Raw genomic sequence first — 14633 nt, 5'->3', positions numbered from 1 at the left:
ATGAATGAATAAAGAAGTGATGGTACATGTATACAATGGAATATTACTCAGTCATAAAAAAGAATGAAACCTTGCCATCTGCAACAATATAGATGTATCTGGAGGGTATTACACTAAGTGAAATAAGTCAGACAGAGAAAGACAAGTACCATATGATTTCACTTATATGTGGAATCTGAAACACAAAATAAACAAGTAAACTCAGATACAGAGAACATTTTGATGGTTGCCAGATGGGAGAGGTTTGGGAGGATAGGTTAAAAAGGGGAGAGGATTAAGATGTGAAAATTGATCATTACAAAATAGTCATGGGGATGTAAAATATAGCATAGGGTATATAGTGAATAATATTGTTATAACTATGTATGGTGTCAGATGGGTACTAGATTTATTGGGATGATCGCTTTGTAAGTTATCTAAATGTCTAATTACCATGTTGTACACTTGAAATTTATATAATATTGTATGTCAACTGTAATTGAAAAGTAAATTTAAAAAATTAAGCCAAGTAAAAAATAAACAATTGTAAACTTTAAAACATCCCTTATAGTTGGGTCTTTCTCTCCAGGTACAAACACATTTAGCTCCTCTTTGATATTTCTTATGTAACATGCTTCAAAAATTCAGAAATATGCTAAATAAAGACTAGTATGTTTTCCAAACCGACTTTCAAAGAATAGACTTTCCATGAATTTATTTGCTTCTCTCATACCTGGAACTGTTATGTTTAAGCTTGAAATTTTGGCTTTCAAGACTATCTGCTCCCTTACCATTGCATTTCAATAATGAAAACTATTCAGATGAGAAGTAAAAATGTTTAAAGACGTTCTTCCTCCTTACAGTTTCACCTCCACGCAGTGATGTTCCTATCTGGGACTCCAAGTAAGGTGGAAAATGACAGATCATCCATGTGTTGTTTGGGGGGCTGCAAGTAGTTACCATGTTTAGGTAAGGCTTATACATCTCTCCAGGCTTCTAAGCATGTGAAGGTTGTTTGGGTCAAAGATGTACCTTGTCTCAGGTTTTATTTTTTATTATTCTGAATAATCTAGAGTTTGGAATTTAGTAACCATACATTTAAAACTGAGCCACTTGTGCTACTGAAGCCAAGCCCGCGGGCATGTTTCCATATTTAATGACATAAGTTTTCCTGATCTTTCATCACCAGCCTTTCCCATTCATTAATCCTTTCTCACTCTGCTGTAGAAAAAAAGGCTTTAACATTACTTGCAAGTAAGACTTACTTTCAACATATTAATGTTAAGACTAGGGCATAATACAAAGTAACAATTCACTATGCTCCACATAAATGTTTCCTTTCTCTTCCTTTCAGTTTATTTTTTTGTATTCACTGATTTCTCTCTCTCTTTTGACCTCAAAGTTCTCTGCTTGTTAAAAAACTTCTTTAGCAACCTCTTTCATGTCTATTTGGGTAGTTGCTGTTTTGGTCTTCCCTATGGATATGAGTATATTGTTGTTATATTTTATGTGCCTTGAAAGGCTTAGATGATGTGTTCCGCATAAGGTTTTGAGAAATTTCCCCTTTCTTATTAAACAAAAATCTTTTCAGAGCAATTATTTCAGAGTGGATATGTATCCGCTTCTACTTTTACAGAAAAATTTGAATGGAATCTGGGAGAAATCATGATTAGACTAGCATAGTTGGAAGGTAGTGAGAATTACCTAACCCATTTCATTGACGTGGGAGAAAATCCAGGCACAGAGTGGTTGAGCAACTTGATGAGTAACACACAGTAAAGAGAAACACATGGAGGAAGGATAAAGAAAAGGCCTCTAGGAAGTGTACTGATCTGGATGAGTGGCAAGGAAAATAACGCAGACTTTATTTTCAATTCACGGCTATTTTGACCATAAGAGGAAACCTGGTCAGCCAAAACTGAAAGGTCAATGGAACAGAGAGTTTTTCTCATAAGACATAGCTCACTGTCCAGCCTACTGAAGAAAAATAAAGGTCATCTATCATTATTTTCACCATTATTGCTTTATTTCTCACCTCAAGGCTTAACTATATCACTATGTCTCAGGTTCTCACCCATCATTTGCCATTTCGGAGCATCGATTGCCCAATACTCTGTGGACATTTTCTGCTCCATTTAGATTGAATTACTTCTTTTATTGTTATTTTTTTATTAATTCATTGGCAGAATGTTTTTTCCACATTTTTATAAGAGCTTTGGCTCTGAAAGAAGTATTTATTATACATGTACTTTAACCCCAAAGGAAACCAGAAAAAAAGTAAACTGGAACAAGAAATTAACTTTCAATTTACAGGGATATTAAGAGATGAAGTATGGTTAGAAAAAATTTCCTGAAGTAAATAACCACACTGCCATTCAATCCTTGCCATTAATGTGGTTTGTCATAATACCAAATTAAATCCATTTCAAAAATTTTCTGTGTTCCTTTAAACAAATTTTTCCTAAATTTTAGCAAAAGGAAAAGGTCCATTCAAGGTAATAAATATTAGAGTGCTTACTATTTGTAAGACACTGTACTAGGCCCTGAATAGGATACTAAAATGAGTAAATCCTTGACTTTGGTAGTGAGTCGTGTGTCTTTGTCTTTCAAAAAGTTTGCACTGACAAAAGTGTGGGGTTTGTGAGGAAAGCACACAAATTCCCACACTCTTGCCCCTTCATCACCAGCAAGTCAAGAGTTACTTGATACCCTTGAAATCACAAAATCCCTGCTCTCATGGAATTTGTATTCTAAGATGGTGGTAGTGGGAACAGATAATAAGCAAATAAGTAAAATATTTAATAAGTAAATATTATAGAGAAAAATAAAGCAGAGGGGGCGCTTAGGGAGTTCTTGGCATTGTGATGTTGCAGTTTCAAATGCAGTTACCAGGGAGGGTCTTAACCTGATGGGGACTTGAAGTTATGAGTTGAGTGAAATAAAGGTGTTAGCCAAGATTTTGTGGCAGGCCATCTCAAGTAGAGAACAGCATGTGCTAAGGCCTCAGTTGGGAGTATGCCTGGGCTATTCAAAGATGAACCAGGAACTAGAAGGTGAGTGTGGCTGGAACGGGCCAACTAGGGAGAGAACAATAGGAGAAAATTTTAAGAGCTAAGAAGTGGAGACTTTGGGTATTACTCTGATTAGAAGCCACTGGAGGATTTTGTTGAGCAGAGTGGCATCTCATTTACAGTTTAGGTGGATAATGACCAAAGTTGATCATGGCCAGAAGCAGGAACACAAGAATCCATCCCAATATCCAGTTGCAGAGGCAATTATGTTAGAAAAAAGTGGTGAAAAATGGTTGAATTCCGCATATATTTCGTTGGCGGAGCTACCAATATTTGCTAACGGACCAAAGGTGTCCTGCTGCCAGCTTCAAAAACTGGTCACACTCTCAGCATAACTTTTGCAAAAGGTGATTTGTAAGAGTCCTGTTTCTACGTTTTCCTCTCATACTATTTGATCAGAATCTCCAAGTTTGTGGCTCTGGAAACAATATTTGAAAAATGTTTCCTAATAATTCTTCTGTAGCCAATTTGACAAAACTGGTTCAGGGCTCACTTGAATTACATGAAAGAGGCCACACTTTTAGGGGACAAATTAGAAGAACAGCATTGTGCAAAGTAGATAGGTTGGTGGGCTCGTGGATGGAGAAATAAATCTCACTCTGATCCCTCTCAGAACGCAGGAACACTATAAAATGCCGGGAGTTGAGCTAACCACGGAAGGCTTCCTGGAGGAGACTAATTTTGACGAAGACTTTCTCACACCTTTACGAGGAGGGAAGAGGGGAGGGAAAATGAATGTAAAAGACGATAGGGCGACAACTGGCCCAAGCCAGACCTCTTGTTGGAGCCCTCTCTGAGCCCGACGCAGTACTCGAGTTGTAGCAGCGTTGGCGCAACTCCGCGAAAGCCACGCCCCTCACAAAGATCGGCCTGTTTTCCGCGGCCGCTGCAGCACGGGTTTCCGGCAGGTCCTGATTTTAGAGCGGACCAAAGCGGATGAAGGTTGCACGCCTTCTTCCGCCCGTGTTCCGGTTCACTAATACTCGGCTTCCAGGGGGAGCGGGCGCGCGCCGTCCCGTTGCGCAGGCGCGGTGTGCGGTCCACGGGCGGCGCTATGCCTGCCGGGCACATCTCGCGTGTCCGGGCCTTGTATCGGCGCATCTTGCTGCTGCATCGGCTTCTGCCCCCAGACCTCAAAGCCCTTGGTGACCAGTACGTGAAGGACGAATTTAGGAGACATAAGACGGTTCGTTCTGACGAGGCCCAGCGTTTCTTGCAGGAATGGGAGGCAAGTGACTGCCCCCTTTACTTCGCCATAGACCTTTGGGGTCCCTCAGAGGTGTCCCAGTTTGTCCCAGTGAGAGACTGCCTGTCCCGACTAGTTTCCTCGGGCCCCACGCAGAATCAGACGCAGCGGCAACCTGTCCCGTTTGAATTAAACTGTGCAAAGCTGTTCAAACAGTACTTCCCAAAGTTACATCCCGATCCTGTCTATTTCTCCCACCGGCTACTCGCTGGAGCAGTTCCCATTATATCTACGTCTGCAGTTCATTTCAGCTCTTTAAGCTCTTGCCCATGCCAGGCGCTGGAGGGGTGAGGATGGGCGGTTACAAAATTGAATAAATCACTGTCAGGTCCTCAAAGAACTTAACCACCGTGCAGCGTTTGTCCCCTGCAATGCCTTGCAAGCAGCAAATAAATTAATGGTTTTCTCATTAGTTTTCAGACTTAGAGGTTTGTTTCCATAACTACTGTTTTTTAAAATCTCAGTTCCCTTTGTTGCGTCTTAATATCAGTTTACTGATAGAGAAATCAGTTAACACCGAAGGAGAAAGTGCTGGTCAGAGTTAAGTCAGGTGAAAGTTGGTTTCTCCTGAGTCTCAGATCAGTTACTTTGTTAACATTACTCTGCATCATTGCACTAAATCTTAGACACATGCATTAGGGATTAGCTCTTTGACTCCTCCCCTCTCCTTTTTGAGTGAAAGAAAAAAGGTATTAAGAGTATTCCGTGTTGTTGGAGGCATTGCAGGATTGCCTCTAGTTCTGCTTTGCAAATATCAAGAAATGAATGGAATTGGAGATTAGAGTGAAAACTCAGGTGTTTGAAAACATGAAACAGTGTTGGTAAAAGAACCCGAGGTAAGCGATTCGTCAGCCTAAAAAGTTGATGGCTGGAGAGGAGATGACTGAAGTTTTTTTTTTTTTTTTTTTTTTAAATCGTAAAGGTTATGGTTAGGGTGAACACAACCTTTTCACCAAATCCCAGAATTTTTGATTGTATAATCATTGAAGCTTGCAAGAGGGACATTTAGGACAATGGTAAAATTTAGAACTTTCCTAAATATCATGTGTAAAAGATGTAATTAGCTGGCGGGGGGACCAGGGAAGTTGAATGTCTTTAAATGCAGCATGATATCTTTTAATATGGTAACTTGGTCTTGGAGTCAGAAGAACTGGATCCAAATTCAGGTTCTGGCATTTATTGTCAGATCACTTAATTTTTCCTATTTGTTTTCTAATCTGTAAAATAATAACAGTATTTACAATATGTGCCTCTAAGTTAGTATATATAAATGTATTTAAAAGCACTTTGTAAATTGTTAATTGCAACACAACTATAAGATATTAAGGTGTTAAGTGATAACTGTGAAGCTAGGTCATTTTGTGGCAGGACAGGAAGGAGAGTCTAGCTCTGTATTTGGGAAGAAATAAGGGCACTTTGAGAGGTCCTAAAGTTTAAGAACTTGGAAGAATTTTAGGGAAAGAATAGGAACTCAGAATTAATTTATAATAGGCTGGAGGAGAGAGACATTAAAATACTGGGTAAAGCCTGTGACTATGCCACCATGAACAATTCCGATCCCGTCTGATCTTGGAAGCTAAGCAGAGTCAGGCATGGTTAGCTTCCACAGCATATCAGAGGGCACATGATGTCAATTGACTTATTACTTGGATGGGAGACCAGGAGCTGTAAGCGTAAAAAATAAAAAAGAAGGGATTGTAAACTGACAAGGTCCTTGCAAGGGTTGCCTCACATAAAAAAAACACTAAACCAAAAAAACTGGATAAATAAAAATGTGTTTATTGACCTAGGAGGCTCTGTATCAGCAGTTCAGCTTTTTTCTCAATTCTTGAAATAATGTTAGATTTATAGAAAAATTACAAAGACAGTCCAGAGTTCTCATACATCCTATACCAAGCTTCCCGTTATGTTAACATTTTACATAACTATAGTGCAATTATCAAAACCAAGAAATTGGTTTGTACTGTAGCAATTAACATTGCTACAGTACTATTAACTACAGGTTTTATTTACGTTGCCCATATTTCTACTAATGTTCTTATCCTGTTCTCGGATCTAATCCAGGATCCCACATTGCATTTAGTCATCCTGTCCCTTTAATTTCTTCTAGTCTATGATAGTTCCTCAGTCTTTTCATATTTTCATGTCTTTGACACTATTTTGAAAAGTATTGGTCAGTTATTTTGTAGAATGTCTCTCAGTTTGGGTTTGTCTGATGTGTTCTCTTGATTTGATGTTATGCATACTGATAAGGATATCACTAGGTTGATGTGCCCTTCTCAACACATATTAAAGGGCATATGATATTAATTGACTAATTACTGGCTATGTTAACTGTGATCACTTGGTTAAGGTGATATCTGCCAGGTTTATCCACTATAGAGTTACTGTTTTCCATTTTGAAATTAATACATATTTTGAGGGAAATACTCTGAGGCTGTATAAATATCCTGTTTCTCCTTAAACTTTGCCAACTAATTTTAGCATTCATTGATGGATCTTGCCATTGTGTTCCAATGGTGACTTTCTGTTTCCTTCGTTCCTTCTAAATTTATTAGTTCGAAATGTTTCTGTAGGGAAATGTCCTTTCTTCCCTATTGATTTAACATTTTTACTTTTTTTTTTTTTGAATGAAGAAAAATGTATTCCACAGGTCTATGGCTCTGTAATTAATGAGTTGGTAGCTGCGTAAAGATAGATTTAAACCTAGTGATCTAACTATTTGGATAAAATAATAAGTCTCGCAGTTGCAAGGCAGCTCAGTCTAAGCCTGGGAATCAGAAGGGGTAGGGTGAATTCTACCAAGAGAGCCAATTTCTTTTTTCCAAGGATGAGGGCTAGAGAAGAATCTGATGATTTGGAGGGGAGAAAAACTTGGCTAGGTAAGTGCTATCAGAGTGATATCCTTCAGTCTTCTAAGTCTTTTTTTCCCTCTTTTCTGTTCAAAACATCTAATTTATATTGTACTTGATGCTACTAGTTATGGCGTGGATTTATGGCATGGATTTCCATTGTTTTGGGTTAATGATGGTTAAAACTTGGTACACATCTGATTATAACATAAGCTTGAATGCTTATGTTTATTTTATGCTAAATGAGAGTGACACAGTTGTGGACTTACTGTGCTATGTGGAGTTGGTCTCTGGGATTCTCTCATATAATTCTAAAATTACTTATGAACTTGAATGGATTCTGAATTTGTTTTACTTTAAAGGGCAAAATTGGGTATGGGTACCACTGGAGAAAAGAAAGGGGAAGGATCGAGAATGTTAGAAGCCCCAGTATTAGGAGGAGAGTTTTATATTTCCTTCAGAGAAAACTGACAAATATTAGAGGGAATTCAGCTGGGGAAGTGTCTGTTCAAGGACCATTTGGAGGAATGTAGGAAGAAAGTATTTCAGTTTATCTTGAGGATAAAAATGTGAAGGCATGTTTGCAGAGTAAATAGTGAATATTTAATTCCTTATCATAAGAGAGAAAAAAAAAGTTCAGGAAGAGATTTTGGCAATCTGTTAAGGAGAAAGTTTGAGAACTGGTTGGTAAAATTTCCATCGTGATATTACTCCCAAGACTTTTAGGAGGCTACTATTAGAAGTGGAATTGGGGCTGGATAGATCAGCAGTCTTACTTTTATGGCATTTTTAAAGTCCTAACTATGCTCAGTTCTGAAGTATAGCTGATTTAGGTAATGCTTTCCACTTTTCTCTGCGCCTACCCACTGTGGGGAGAACTTCTCACCACTTATCTTCTGGGAAATCAGAATAAACATTGGAGATTAAACAGCAAGTAAAACATTTGTGATAGAATGTGGGACACAGTGAAAAACAGCTCTCAGGAGCTGCTTTGAAGAGACTCTTTGTGTTTAATTTTCCCTTTTCTGTCTCATTTGTTTATGTTTATTGCTTTCTTAACTGGTTTCTGTTGTTAAGTAGCCACTTTGCTCTGCGTCTGTTGGAGATTTTTATAATGGAAATTCTGTTTCAGGAAAAATAAAAAGGCTTAAACATTTTATATATAGTTATTGATTACTTATTATTGCCAGGCAAAGTGCTAGGCATTGTAGGACACAAAAATGAGTAATAACCATATTTTACTTTCACAGTGTTCAAAATTTACTGAAGTATAAACACTTATATCCTTTGAAAAGGTGTCTGTTAAATGCCGTGGGAGCAAGGCAAGAATGAAGGAAGTTGAAGGTCACATATTATGCCTGTGCTGAGTCTTGAGCAGGTCAAAGTTACTTGAAAGTGTCAAGAAAAAGACTTTCTAAAAAGAGGTCAAAACATATGCAGAGGTATTGAAATAAAAACCATATGAATTTTTTCAGAATCTTCAGTGATATGTTTGGAATTTAGTGTCTCATAGGGAAGATGAGGAATAGAGAAAGCTTAAAGAGGTGGCAAGAGATAGGATATTCTGCTAAGATTTTAGGTTTTTATTTTGAATCATTAAAAGATTTTAAGCAGTGGTGGAAATGATTCCAATTATATTCTAGAAAGGTTACTTTAGCAGCAGTATAAAAGAAGATTAAAGAATGAGCCAGATTGAAGGTAGAGAAAACTGTTAGGAGGATGTAGTAATCCCAAATATATATGTGCCTAAACCAAGACAGAGGTCTTGAGAATGGAGAATATAGATTTAGGTTATATTCTTTTTAAGATAGAATGGATCTTGGTGACTGATAAAGGATTACTGAGAGGGGAGGAAATAGAATGGATAACTCAGGTTTTAAAACATGATGCCAATAACCAGAATAAGTATATAGAAGGGGCACGTGGGTAGTGAGTTCAGTGTGGTATATTTTATGTTAAAAATTCTGGTCAGACAGTCAAGAGGAGATGTTGAAATATAAATTGGTCTGATTCTCAGGAGATAGATAGTGGCTGGATTTAGAGATTAGGAATTCATGATCTGTAGCTCGTGGTCCAAAGGTGTGGATGAAAGTGCCCCGTGGGGAAGGTGTTCAAAGATAGACCATTAACGTTAAGGAGTTAGGAGAATAAAGGTACAATGCTGGGACAGTTCTGTTATTCTGTATTTAGTTGTTCCTAACTACTTCTGCAAAGGAACGTGTTGTTTTTCTCCTTGATTATGTTTAATTTTTTAGATTTGTGTATTAGTTTAGATACTATAACATTTGCCTTTTTTGTTTTATTTTGTTGTATTTGTTTTAGAGAGGAAGAAGTACTTCAGATTTCATGTAATCATCCATTTATAACTCACGGAACATCTTTTAACTTTGAAGTGGATCATCAGATAAAAAATTTTTTGTTTAGTTTTCTTTTCCCTTTTCTTTGGGTTGTTTTTAACTCAGTATAATTAGGGTTGGATGGGTATTTTGCAGTTTTTATAATTGTACGCCTCTCTTACCTAATTTGGGAACCGCATTTTGTTGCTTTTGAAGATCCTGACTTGTAGTTTGTATTTTAGCTTGTGGGAGAAAAGGAATGAATTACCTTTCTGTTCCATAGATAGATTGTATGTGTGGGAGATTTATCTACCGAGTATGAGGGAGTCATTTGGGCATCTCTCATTTGTACTGTTTATTCTGCATGTTATTCAATCTAGTGTTTTTGTGATGGTTTATTGAATGGTAATGGTTTATTGAATGGTGATATTTCACACATGTATGTTTTCTACCTTAAGCTTTACCTTTTAAAAAATTTTAGCCATATTGTGATCCCTAACGGTTGAAAAAGAATAAAGGAGAGGACATGAAACTGTATATCCTTGGAACATAAAATGTTTTGGGTTTTTTTTCCATTTCTGAAGCATTTAGATTTTTAGTGAAGCTTTTAAGATATTGTTTTTATTTAGGAACATTAAACTTTTATTGGTTTTCATGAGATGTGTTGGAACAATACTTATGTTATAAAGTAAAGGTTTTTTAAAAAAATCATAATTTGATCAGTATTGCATATATTGATTTTATATGATGATACTGGAACATAGAGATGTTATTTTTATTTAAATGACAAAATTAACTTGTATTTACAGTTTAAGATAATGGTAATAGCATAATAATAATATTCTAGTGATTATGGTTCTAAAACATATGTACATGTGTATAGGGGTGTATGTATGCATAACAATGCAGTCTTAAAATTTTAAAGTAAGTTTTTGCATAGAGTTTAAGATGAAGGATTATATGTGCACAATGTTAATTTTACTGGTTTTACTATTTTATGAAATAAATATATTTTATGGTTGCTTAATAAGAACAAATGTCTAAAATTTTACATAGGGAGTATTAGACTTGACTGAAAGAGAGCTTCACATTGCTTTAGTAAACTCGTATTCCTTTCAAATGCACTTAAACTTTTTTTAAAAATCAAAGTGATGTCTGCATATGGTTAAAAAATTAATTAGTGTAAGAGAGCTTATGATAAAGAGCAGTATATTCTTCTCTATTCCTTAATTTATCTCTTATGGGGACATTTTAAATTTTATTTTGATGTCTTTCCTGTTTCAAATATCTTGTGAATTTTGGTTATTGTTCCATATTTACAAGTAATGCAATAAGAAACTGAGACTGCATGTAGATAGGTTTGTTGATTGGAAAATTACTTTTAGGATTACAGAGTTTCAATTAATCTTCCTTGGATTTGCTTCTCCTGATTTCCTTACTTTCCCGATGTTTGTGTTCAATTGATTCTGGCAATTTGGCTTTATCTTAAGGTATATTCTCTTTTATATTCTAAGCTGTGACTTCCTTTATCTGCACTGTTGTATTAGTTATATTCCTCTTTCCATCTTGAGAAATTTATTACCGTCTCTTCTCTGCTTGCTAATGGCTCCATTTTTGTTCTCTTAGTCATTATAGATTACTCCTTTAAAAAATTTCTTTACTATTAGTTCAATAGGGTTTTGGAAGGGAGAGGAAATAAGAAATAAGCTCTTTTGATTTCTTGAGTCTGCCATCTTGAACTGGAAATCCTCAGTTCTTTCACTTTAAAGATGAAGAACTAAGGCTTATAGAAATAAAATGACTTGTTTGGTATCACACTAGATAGGACAAAAATCTTGTGCTCTTACCTCATGAAAGTCTGGTTAAGATTTTGGAAACCGATGTTTTCAAAAACGATTAAGATTTTGCAGTGTAAAATGATTAAGATATATTTCTTTGAATTTGCTTGCTTGTTTGCTGCAATTTATTCATATATTTGATTCTTCCCCCATTTTTTTGTATTTTTTCTAAGTGAAAGGACAGCTTCTTAATTTTTTATCTTGTACATCTCTAGCATAATAATCAAATGTTTAAATATTGTTTAATGGTTTATTTTTATGTTAATAGGGCAGGATGCTAATTACCACACATTTCTCTCTCAAAGATTTTTTTCAGTAAGAAATGAGAGTGGAAACTGCTTCGATGTGACTGTTAAACTGTTGTAGTCAGGCACATATGTTTTCTGTGTAATTTTTGGGAGGTTTCATTGGGCTTTCACTTGTCTCAATAGGGGAAGTAATATTTTACCCTTGAAATTAGGGATGGACCAAAAACTTCTCTTTTACCTCCAAGATGTAATTTTATTAGATGAGTTAAAACTATCAAAGAGCTTAACCCACTTTCCACTTTTCATTGGCACCACTGATTTTTCTGTTTAATCTTTTCTGTTGGTTTTAGGGTATGTGTTATAGTAACAGAATGGGTAATAAAAATATAGCACATTTTATTTGTCTTTGTAACAGTTGCAATTAACAAAAAATCAGTAACTTATGAATTAAATAGTTAAAAGGAGTTTACTTGGGATTAATATGATATATGATTGATAGCATTAGTGTAAGAAGAGCTTGTTTTGCTTGTATAGAGAAAACAGCTTTATTTAGTAAAAGAATGGGCAAGAGAAAGTCTAATGGGTCATTCTGTAATTTACATATAAGATGTTAGTTGCTGTGCTGCATGCATATGGTAATAGTGAACAATTTAAAGCAATGTAGATTCTAATGATGGAGAATAAAATTATAGCATAGCCATATGATGGATGGATTAGTATGCAGCTATTAGAAATGATGTTTCAAAAGAATTAGTGTGAAAAACTGCTCATGATACAATTAAAGGTAAATAGTGTTTATCTTTAGGTGATAGAATTAAGGATGATTGTCATTTTCTTCTTTGTAACTTAAATTTTCCAGATTCTCTGCAAAGATCATGTGTTACTTTAGTAATTATAAGAAAGCCAATAATGTTATTTTGAAAAAATGCAGTTAGATATATTCAATATTTTTGTTACCAGTCTTAGATCACAAAAAACTAAGGAAAACATATTCAATGAGTCAGTTACTAGCACCTTATGAATATGTTTCCTAATTTTGCCCTTTACATTTTGTAGGTTAAACTTAGACTTCTTCATGTTTAATAAATGATATATGATATCAGCCATATATTTTATATGGTTTCTTGCTGAGTTTTTAAATGAAATGAAAAAAATCTAAACATGTGGGCTTCTATTCAGCATTGTAAATGGCCACTGAAATAAGAGAAGCAAAAAAAGCATTCTGATCACAAAGAAAGAAAACTGTCTTTATTCACAGATAATATGATTATGTATAAAATCTGACAATCTACAAAAAAAACTAGAATTAATAAGTCAGTTTAGCAGGGTTATATGATACATGATCAATATACAAAAATAAATTATGTTTTTGTACACTCGCAGTGAAAACTTGGAAATTAAAATTTAAAAATACCACTTATCCAAAAAGTATTAAATACTTAGGGATATTTTCAACAAATGATGTACAGACCTGTACATTGAAACCTATAATGTGTTGGTGGAAAAAAAAACAAAAACATGTATAGACTCAAAATTAAACTTTACTCTTTTTTTTTCCTACCCACTAGGAGACACGGTTAGGATATTTAGAGCTCTAAATTGAGATCAGAAAAGAATCATCAGGGCCTTCAATGTGGCATGGTATTGAATCTTTTTAAGCAATATGAAGGATCTTTTCATGTTTAATTTCTTAGAGATCATAGTTAAATATTCATTGATTCTCCAATAACTTAATAACTGTTAAAAATCTCATGTAGTTTAATTTTTCACCTTTCCTTTTTCTAATTATTGTAGATGGTTGCATGAAGGCTGATAGGTTAGGATTGGGAGGGGAGATTGGTTAACTGTTGGTTTTTCTTCTGGCAGGTCAGGCAGAGAGGATGGAAGACTGGTAAAAAGGCTCACTTGGTGGCTTGGAAACCAGTAGCTTAGGAAAGAGATTATAGGTAGGTATGTGCCACTCTGGATTGTGATTATAAGTCCTGGTAAATGATCTTGTAGGTCTGGAATTAGACTTTACTGATATCCAGAGATGATCAGATACTGGCATCAGATTCACACTAACTAAATTTATATACTATTAAAGTGTAAATCAGATTGCTGATTTACTCATTTCTGTGATTAGGGAACTGCGGACTGATGAGGAGGGTTTTCTTTTTCCAGGAGTCAGAATATTTACATTTAGATCTGGGGAACACTCTTTCACATATCTCACAATTCCTAATTTTTTTTAGATTTGAGAAAGATAATGATGCGTATTACTGAAATTTTAAGAAATACCCCAGTGGGATCTTGGGTGGTACCTTGTAATCAAATATATTAATATTTCTTTAGTAAAACATTCGATTGTTCATATTAAGTAAAAGCTTCATGTACATTTAAGTCAAGATTTGCTGCTAGATAAGTTTTGAAAGAGCTTTTTATTTGAAACTTCTTTGACTTCAGAATTGCAGGGGATCGTGGACTACTATTAAGCTTTCTGGGAAACTGAATTAGTGTTTAGAAGGTTGCCTGGTAAACATGGAATTAAAATAACAGGAAGTGGGTAGGCATGAGAGATTTTTCATCAGGCTTCACTGTGTCTACAGTAGAAAACAGCCATTGAGTTTACAGTAGAAAACATCATGGATCCCACTGCTTCACTCCTCTTTTTTCCTGGACAGTGCTGAATACATTAACATGTTTGCCCCATCTTAACACTTTATTTTAATATGTCAAACTATTATTCTGTCAAACTATTATTGATTAATATGCTAATAGAATAAGCTACCTAATTTGTCTTCTCATGAGAGAATTCACATACTTCCTATTGTGTGTTTATTTAGTTTAATTCCCAAGGCAGGATAATATTTATCTTATTTACAGATTTTTGCTTTTCTTTATTCCTAAATCACTAGAACTTGAAGCATTTCTAAAATGACTTGCATTTCGCTTTGTAAGCTTTCAAACACTAATAAAACATTTATGCTTTAGCTGAATAGATTATATACATATAAGTAAATGACTTACTTTCTTCAAAAACATTTCAGCATTATAAACATACAAAAAATAGAATATTGCATG

The 14633-nt window shown here is 35.2% G+C and overlaps 1 protein-coding gene across 3 annotated transcripts in view; it reads left to right on the top strand.

Moving 5' to 3' along the window:
- Positions 1 to 4008: 4008 nt before the first annotated feature.
- The window catches only part of SDHAF3 (succinate dehydrogenase complex assembly factor 3), a 46287-nt gene continuing 35662 nt past the window's right edge, over positions 4009 to 14633 (top strand). For 2 of the 3 annotated variants that reach the window (XR_002781343.1, XM_011363257.2), the window contains exon 1: positions 4021 to 4278. Coding sequence is in view for 2 of the 3 variants with exons in the window: in XM_011363257.2 (XP_011361559.1) it covers positions 4105 to 4278 (174 nt within the window). In the remaining variant the exon portion in view is untranslated. Of the gene's footprint in view, positions 4279 to 14633 lie in introns of all 3 variants that reach the window. The other variant, XM_011363267.2, reaches the window with a different exon arrangement.

The sequence above is a fragment of the Pteropus vampyrus genome, unplaced genomic scaffold (assembly GCF_000151845.1).
Source record: "Pteropus vampyrus isolate Shadow unplaced genomic scaffold, Pvam_2.0 Scaffold4, whole genome shotgun sequence".
In the NCBI taxonomy this organism is placed as follows: domain Eukaryota; kingdom Metazoa; phylum Chordata; class Mammalia; order Chiroptera; family Pteropodidae; genus Pteropus; species Pteropus vampyrus.
The sequence above is the reverse complement of the archived record's forward strand: the minus strand, read 5'-3'. Positions and strand labels throughout refer to the sequence as shown.